This window comes from Apium graveolens, chromosome 3 (assembly GCF_009905375.1).
Source record: "Apium graveolens cultivar Ventura chromosome 3, ASM990537v1, whole genome shotgun sequence".
In the NCBI taxonomy this organism is placed as follows: Eukaryota; Viridiplantae; Streptophyta; class Magnoliopsida; order Apiales; family Apiaceae; genus Apium; species Apium graveolens.
In genome coordinates, this window is record NC_133649.1 from 77,150,388 (window position 1) to 77,159,462 (window position 9,075).

The 9,075-nt window shown below is 31.9% G+C and overlaps 1 protein-coding gene across 3 annotated transcripts; it reads right to left on the bottom strand.

The window, feature by feature from the left end:
* Positions 1–1,421: 1,421 nt before the first annotated feature.
* On the bottom strand, positions 1,422–7,253 carry LOC141712463 (histone-lysine N-methyltransferase ASHR3-like). Of its 3 annotated transcripts, none has more exons than XM_074515427.1 (11): positions 6,735–7,253; positions 5,676–5,822; positions 4,804–4,971; positions 3,962–3,988; positions 3,684–3,801; positions 3,489–3,588; positions 3,288–3,381; positions 3,125–3,203; positions 2,777–2,948; positions 1,963–2,048; positions 1,422–1,790 (listed from the first exon to the last, which is right to left on the bottom strand). In XM_074515427.1, exons 1-11 carry the CDS (start codon positions 7,002–7,004, stop codon positions 1,762–1,764), a joined length of 1,290 nt encoding a protein of 429 aa, XP_074371528.1. In that variant the 5' UTR covers positions 7,005–7,253; the 3' UTR covers positions 1,422–1,761. The 3 variants fall into 3 exon arrangements, with proteins under 3 accessions (XP_074371528.1, XP_074371525.1, XP_074371527.1); XM_074515424.1 differs by having other exon boundaries at positions 1,422–1,782; positions 1,968–2,048; positions 6,735–7,251; XM_074515426.1 differs by lacking the exon at positions 3,962–3,988 and having other exon boundaries at positions 1,422–1,782; positions 1,968–2,048; positions 6,735–7,251.
* Positions 7,254–9,075: the final 1,822 nt, after the last annotated feature.

Genomic DNA, 9,075 nt, shown 5'->3' on the forward strand with positions numbered 1-9,075 from the left:
TTTGTATTTCAATTTTGAATTGTAATAGATTTTTTATTATTATTTATTCCTCGTTTTTATGTTTTATAAGATTCATATACTCTAAATTTTTTAAAAGAAAATTTGTAATTTTCCTTTTTACAAAACAAAACAAAACAAAAAAATGAAATATTTATACCTAAATATAATCTAAATATTTTCCTTATTTAATAAGATAACGGTTGTGGGTTACCTACTATAAAAAAATACAAAAGTATCTATTCAAAAATATTTAAAATGAAACGTATCAATTTCAATATATTTTTAAAAAAATGATACTATTTTAACTCAATTATAAATGATTTGATAATTGTTACTTATATTTATTTTATTAGGAATATAAAACTTTTAATATTATTTTATGTCATTTAAGAATATATAATTATAGTTCAATTTCTTAATTAATTAACTACTATGTTTGTTATAAATTATTAGATATTATAGTAGAATAATAGAATAAATGAAATAACTTTGTGTTTTTATTTAAAATACTGCGTATGTATGTAAATAATATAAAACTTTGTTATAGTGATTTCACACCTATTATGGTTTTTTTAATTTTTTTTTGTTTTTTATTTTAATTTTTAATTGAATGTTTATTTGTTGTTAATATTTGATGTATTAAAAAATTAATGTAATTTATTTATATATTTTTTAGGTTTTTTTGTTTATGTATTTGTTTTTTATTTGTTTATTTGGTTCTATAGCTTATTTATATTTATGTAATATTTATATATATAAAAATAACTGAGTAGTTTCATTAGGTACTTTCAACTTATGTACATTTTGTTAGATATAGCACAGAGGATTAGATTAACTATACAGAAGCGAGAAACGAAAATGGCAAAAACATTGGCATCAATGAGTAGTCTGTGCTTAGTGTTGGTTCTCGTTATTCTTTTGACGGTTTTACAGTGTAGTGTTGTTGAATGTAGAGCATTTCCATCGGATGTTGCAAAGTTAGTTGTTTCTGGGAAAAAAGTGGATAGATAGCTTTATTTCTTAAATGACCTTATTAAACCAAACCATCTAATCGTACCATTTTAACTCTTTTATACTAATTATATATAGGATATAATTAATAGATATATGTTAATGGAGTCCAAGTTTTATTGACTTAGTTAAATAATATTTAAAATTTTACTCTTCATGATAATTTTGTTACATTAAATACATCAAAATTCTAAAATTTTGATTTCTTTTGTTGTGAATATGTGCAAAATAAATCAAATGACGAGATCTTATTTTACTCCTATTCATTAATTTGGTTTCAATTTTAAGATTAAAAGAACGGTTTATTTATTAATTACACGCATTGTTATAAAAAATGGTCAGTTTTTATATTAATGATATATTACTGATATCGGTCAAGATTATTTGACCAATTTATTAAATTGCCAATAAATTACAAATTGGTATATTAGTACCTTTGATTTCCAATATCAGTAAACATGATTGCATTGATTAACAATTTTATTTGACCTAATTACATTTATTAATGTGACTGGTTAACTATGTTGGTATAATAGTCCGCTAAAAAACCTTAAAATATAGTTGGACAACAGGACTAATATTGGACTACATGAAGAGTAAGAAACAAGTATTAGAATATGACGATCTGCTCATTGAAATCAGGCTCCACAGCTTATATGCTTCAGTATAAGCTGTTATGATCTTGATCATCCTGAATTAGGTGCGCCAAGACTGCCACAACAATTGGGTGCGCCACATTGACAATTGACCTCAGCTCCATATTGAATAAATCTGCAATACATATACCATAAAAATCAGGCAGGCAGCTAGAGTGATAGTATTACAGCATGATAAAGGTTTCTGACAAAGTATAATGTGAATATCGATAACCATTCAGATAGTAGGTAATTGTGTAAAAGTGAAGCACTTGAAGGTATACATAAATTATGCAAAAATGAAGCACTTGAAGGTCATACTTATAATCATATGTCAACGGCTCCCCAGCTTTAATAGACCTAGCAGCAAAAATACCAATACGAGTTTCCCCATCCAGTTGCCTGCAAAAACAACCAGAGAGAGTGTGTTTAGACAAGCGCCCTTCACCAAAAGAAAGTAGCAAAAAGATCCCATTAATCTAAACATCCTGACAGTAACACAATGACCCCGGCCTAGCAACATGGCATCTTGTGCAGTGACATAATGTTATCTTGCATACACAAAGAGTACAGAAGGAAAGATACCAGCAAGTTATAAAAATGCATATATGATTAAAGAGTACAACATATATAACAAAGACAATACATGAAAACCGTTAATGACATCAAACCACAGAGAGGGGGATTCCATGCGAAATTTACTTATTAAATAGCCACGCCTTGCAATGTCACAACAATCAACTTAATCTATAGGATGACTTGATTAGTACAGCATTATTCAATTGTAAAACTATACTTTGGTGAACAAGAGAATATACATACTCCTCTCTGCATCCATGATAATAAATATCCGCAATCTTAAGGTTACAAGGCAACTTGTGTTACTGGTTAAATCTCATCTTAAAAATTTAAATAAGAACGTATTTGTGATGGTAACCAAGATCATAACTTTCCCACACATGTCTTATTCCTAGATATATGCATAGCGGGCTGAGGTGGCTGGTATACTATATAACTTTTTGGTTCTCCGTGGATTATAAACAAGCCACACTTTGGGTTCTTAACTGATTCAACAACACACTCAAGACACAGCATCAATAAGGAGACACTTGTCTGATTAGCATACTGACCATTTCTCCAGTTTACAGTTGGGATTACAACTGTGGTTCAAAAATCTGGAGGAGTTCCCCTTGAAAGTCGAATCGATTGTCAAGTCTTTCTCAACTTCAACTAGGTAAAAGTTCTGAGTGCCCATGTGCTTCATGTCCCACAACCGTTGTTCGCACATAGCATCACTAATAACTGAAACAGAATAGAGTATGAAACCATAATCATACAAAAAAGCTATGGAAAGAACAAAACATGACCGATTGAAAGTCTCAAGTAAACTGGATTGTACACTGTCTTAAGAGTAAAATATTTACTATGATCGCTTATGTACAGACAAATCTAAAGTGATAATACCTTAAGGACATTACCTTCTCCAACATACTCGATGATGAAATCACCTTCACTCACAAATTCAGCAGCCTCTACGCCCCAACCACAATTTTTTGTCTGAAAATAATAAATATTCAAGTTTAAACAGCTATTAAAAGATAAAAGTTGGTGCATAGAAGTTTAGAAACAAATAAACTCTACCTTTACAACTTTAATCTTTTTTTCCTTTCGAAATGGTCTGTTAGTGCACGTCTCCGAGCAACGACAGGATTTTGAGCAGCTTACACTTTGACCCCTATCAGAGCATGTTTAAACACTAGTCATAAACAAGACACATCTCACAACTTCTAGTTAAAACAGAACCGCATAAAACCTTGTTAGATACATGTGCAATAGAAGTACCTGCAGGCACAATTATCGGAGCAATGAGAAGAAACACAAGTTGTACATCCAGTATCAGCATCACCCGCATCACATTTTTTATTCTTGACAAGGTAGATATCTAATACAGTTGAGGACCACTGCTCATTTATAAATACAAATAATAAACACAAAATTTTCAGGAAAAAATAAGTATAATAAGGCAAGCAAGGATACTGCGTTTGATGTGAACATAAGGAGGTGGCTCCATTTCTGTCACAATAGCGTCTTTCCAAGTTTTATCAATAACAAACTCTTCTGGAACATATGGTAGTGCTAAGCGACAGAATAGTTCCTAAGAACAGGATATATAGGTCAGCCCTGATTCTATTGAAATTTAATAGACAACATTAGAAACTTGAATGCTTTCTCAGTTTCTCTGTAATGCATATTCATTATACATATACAAATTTTGAAGAAAATGCATTTCATGTAATTTCAAAAGAGGAAGTTACCTCAACACTGTTCATTGGCACTGCAAGCTGCTCTCGAACAAAAACAACTTAGTCAAACTTTTGGAAAAGAAAGAATGATTTACTAAAGCAAAATTAAGCTTCTCTTATAGAATACCCTGTACCAATGGAATTGATTTCTTTCTGTAAACTGCATGCACTAATTTCATCGCATAATGTAGCAGACAGTGTATGACAATATATTACTATTAATATCAATACAGTGTCACATTCAATTCCAAGATGCTCAGTCTGATAAAGTATCCAAGGATAAGAGAAGAGAGAAGGGAAAAGGGAAGGTGAACGCATGTGAAAATAAACAAGAACCTCAACCATATAGTTACAGCATGCGACATATGCCCTTACTTGGTAACATAAGATTCTTTACCGGAAAAGTTTGATCAGTAGTAAACGTTTAACTTCTAAAGGGGTAGTTCCATGCTTAAGGCCTTTTACAAATTACAACAAACAAGCAATTCTAAAAGTCCTGCACAACTAACATAACAATTTACTCTCGTATCTCTCCTAGATCAAAGAATCAAAAACTTTACAAGTGGAAATTTTAAGAAAAGGAAAAGGTACAAAGAGGATAGGGATTATCTTTCAAACCAACGAAACAAAACGTAATAAGAAAAGAAACAGATGGCATGAATCATTCATTTGAACTTTCAAGCTTAATGATACAAGAAAAACGATTCAGATGCATATTCCTTGTGAGTGCTCAGAACATACTCAGATAGTAACAGATGATACGCCATATCATTTTAAAGAAAATAAGCAAATTATGATGAGATTCCAAAGATCCATTGATATTTAGTATGTGAAATTCCTGATAAGACATTGACCTTGTTCTCCTGATGCCAATCAGTAGGGTGTTTCCAGCATATGGCTTGCCCAGGTTGGTCCGGTAAAAGCATAACATGCTCCGAGGATGGTGAACATTTTGCATGCCACGCTAACTCGCACTTTACACATCGCAACAGCTGGAACTTTCGTTTGCAGAAAAAGCAAGCCTATAGAAGAAAACGTGTCATTTATACTATTGTAGACAGTGAACAGCAAATACAAAACTGCGTATACTAATACTCAAAGAGAAGCTACATGGAAATCCAACTAAAGATATCGCTTTAAAAATTAAACTTATTCCACCAAGAGCAGCAATATATTAAGAAGAAATTCTTTTGAGAACTACTTATAATAAGAGCTAAAGTTTTTCATGAATTTTATTCCATTACTCTTTACAAAGATGAAATGCTCCAAAGAGTTTCTTGAATCCACTAATCCTTGTATTGAAATTTATTTCCACAGCTTGTTCCTGAATAATTTTTTTGGAAGAAAAGGAAAAGAAACCTAAAGAACTAGGAAGAATCTCTCTGTAAATTTGTCTCCAAAATATTCTTCCCTTTTTTGGAAAGATTGGGAGAGAAGAGATATTTACTCACTTTTTAAACTTTTCTTTGCTAGATTTGGGAACACCGTGTAGGAGGTCAAGGTTTCAAACCTCAGTACAGGCGATAAGGCATGGGTGCGTATGCATTTAAATTACAGTGATTGACCTTTACCTAAACAAAATAAATATATATAATAATTTCACCACATACTTAGTCCATTGATGACATACTCCTCTACCCATGTTGAGTTGTTGGTCCACAACTACATATATTGTCATAACATAGAATGTTATTAGGACCATTGAATAGAAAGCTACATGACTTACATGCTGAGGACACATAAATTGTTGTGATGATGAAACTTCAAGTCTTCGCTTTGAACAAATTAAATGATATACAGCTTCACAACCACTTGCAGAGCATAAAATCCCTGTCCCGGGATGGACCAATTTCTGGCAAATGCGACACACAACCTGAAATGGATGTCAAATAGTAAGTGGCACTGTTTGTCTGCTTCAAGCAGAAAGTAATTTATGCTTCATATGTAAACGTAAAAAAACAAAACTAGCATGATTCATTAGAAAGGTTATCTAAATTCAACATTTGTTTACAAATTGAATAGAGTTTCCCTGGTTCCTTAGTTCTTTCAACCAAAATATGCTTCAATCGTCCTCATCTAGAGATGTGGAAGTAAGACTTGCCAGTCCTTGTACCTTGTTCTCTTTTTAGGAAAAAAATGTAATTGAGAAAATTAAATGAGCGAATCTTCTGTAATCTATCACGAAACTGATTACGAATTAGAATCATTAAATTGTAAAGAGATCTTTTATTGGTAAAACAAGTGGGATTGTTAAACAGATTTCTTGCCCTCATACCCTTAAAAAGTCCAAACCCGTGACGTTCTACATAAGAAAGAAAGAAATACCTTTCTAGCACTAGGTTATCGCTGAATTACTAGGTTCTTTTTTTGATAAACATACTTGAGCGAATCTTCTGTAATCTATCACGAAATGATTACTAATTACAATCATTAAAATGCAAATAGGTTTTTGTTTGGTAAAACAAGTGGGATTGTTGAAGAGATATCCTACCCCTTAAGGGTCCAGAATACTTCAAATCCATGACCTTTTTTTAAGTAAGAAAAGAAAAAAGTACCTTTCTAGCACTACGCTATCGATGAATCCCCGTTCTTCCTATTCTATTTGTTACAACAGAAATTACACAAACACTTGCAACACAAAAGGGCCTTCAAAATTACCCCAAAATAAACATTACCAATTCTCTGCTATTCAATAATAATAAAAAAAAAACTTAATTTACAAGAATAAAATGTCAAAAACAGACATGATGTAAACAAATAGAGGACAGAAAAAATGATACATTACCAATTTATGTGGACCTAGTAAGGGAAGAACAGCGTTATCCTCTTCTCCGATAGTAGTAGTCTTTTTGTTGTGACGACACCGTTTCTTGGGACTTTGAATCGGGAATCGGAGGCGGTGCTTCCAATCGCTGCAATTATCAATTGTAGTAGTATCTAAAGTTTTATTTGAATCAGGTACCGGCGAAGTTCTTGATTCGCATTGATCAGGGCAAGGGTTTTCTGAAATTGAAGATGAAGAAGAGGGTTTTAACAATGTCCCTAATTCTGGCATTCTTGACTTTATGAGATAGAATCTAGAGAGATGTGTCAGAGATAGAGAGGGAGAGAGATGTGTCAGAGAGAGAGAGAGATTTGTATTTAAGTTTTAGGGGGCTGTCTGAAATGGGGTTTTGGGGGGATAGATTAGAAAGCAGTCGAAACTTGCAGGAATTTATAATAAATTTAAAAAGGGTCACCGAGTACTTTTGCGGGAAATTGAATAGCCGCGTCTTCCAAATTTACTCCGCGGCTGGATTTGACATTGAGTCGTGTTGTTTCACCCTTTTATTCCAACTTGGGCCAAGTTTGTGCAAGTAACGGAAGTATTGTTCATAAATACTAGCTTATGAATGGATTGTTTTTTAATCCTTGAATCATTTTTAATAATATTTTTATTTTAAAATTATTTATATTTTGATATATATTTTTAATAATTGGAAAATAAATTAAAAAATATTATAAGTTATAATAATAAATATTTTGTGATAATATGAGATTTAAGTGAAAATAAATAATATAATATAATATGTTATTCACAGGACTCGAGTCCTGAAACTGTAGAAATTCTTAAAATAAAAAATATAAAAGTTTAAATATAATAAGTTGTTGACGGGGTTCGAACTCTGAATCCATGAGAACAGTTTAAATATTAATATAATATTAATTAATATTGCATCTAACGGTTCCCATCTATCTGACTTTAAATCTGACACTTGTTATTTGTCGTACCAAACAACTGTACCGAACAACCGACCAACAATTATCAAAAAGAGGGTGTTATGCTTATAATAGTATAGTAAAAATTACTATTATAAAATATCCATGATACATGTTAATGTCGGGGTTTCGGTTTCAGCGGGGAACGTCTCGATGAGAAAAATCATATTTAACGAGGACGTTATTCATTATAGAGAACCATTTTAATGATTAAAACTTAATATTGATAAGCTGAAATAAGATAAATATCAGTTAAGTGATTTAACAAAATATGGCGCCGCCACGATGCACGACTTTCTCGACTATTCTCAACCACATCAATCGCAACAACCATTTTAAATCTAGTACACATGAATTGGAAAATGAATTGAAAATTACCGGTTTTTGATTGAAATCTTGATGCTAGAACTTACATTACCATTTCAAATTTGACCACTTAATAAAGATCCATGTTAACCGAATTAGAGTGTCAAATCTTGAAATCTAATTATGGTGATAACTGTCATTTTAAGTCCTGTAACCGCTAAATAATAAGGGGTGAGGGAAAAAATGATCGAGGATATCTCATCCCGGCCCTTAACAATGCTTTAGAAGATAGCCAAAGTAACACTACAAAGAGTATCACCTCTGAAGCATGGATTGATTCCGAAGATAATCCTAACATTCTTCATCTTATGAATTATTTTTTATGGATAGACACAATCACCACTATATTCCACGATCGATGATGTACTATTAAAATCCCCATTTTTCGTGACAGCTCTAAATTCATGGTAAGGATTGCTCACCAAACAACTGTAAGAAATATAAATCGATTTATTAACATAAATATACAGATGACCCCTCAAATCCGGATCGATTACAGTTTATGGTATGGAACAAGAATCTGAACCTCTAAAACTTTTATAACAACTAACTCAAACTTTATTACCTCTTGACCAACTTCCTCGTCTTATAGGCTCTGAGATATCTGAATATTTGAATTTGGGTTCTTTCTAGAGCGCTGCTTATAGTGATCTACTTATAGTAATGCTCAATATCACTGAAAGGATAATAAAATGACAAAGCGGTGAGTCAGGAATGCTCAGCAAGTACTATAATTTGGTTTCTAGGTATCAATATAAAAAAATCACCTGAAATAATTTTTTTTAATAATTTTATAAACATCTTTATTCATTTAAATAAATGAGCGAATAAAACATCAGCCATTATCGGCCTCCTAGATCACATTTTTCTGGAAAAGAACAACGAACAATTCACTCATTCATCTCCTGAATCAATTACTTGTTCGGTTTTGTAATCATGAAACCTTTAAAGAAGGAATGTCGTTAATGGCGATTAACAATAAATTAGACTGAACACTAAAA

What these genes read in the sequence shown, in the direction of transcription:
- LOC141712463 (XM_074515424.1), bottom strand. Translation starts at nt 7,004, where the DNA reads ATGCCAGAATTAGGGACATTGTTAAAACCCTCTTCTTCATCTTCAATT. An exon ending in TGCCAATGAACAGTGTTGAG is followed by an intron (nt 3,802 to 3,961) that starts GTAACTTCCTCT and finishes TCCTGTTCTTAG; the next exon opens with GAACTATTCTGTCGCTTAGC. An exon ending in TCCGATAATTGTGCCTGCAG is followed by an intron (nt 3,382 to 3,488) that starts GTACTTCTATTG and finishes ATGCTCTGATAG; the next exon opens with GGGTCAAAGTGTAAGCTGCT.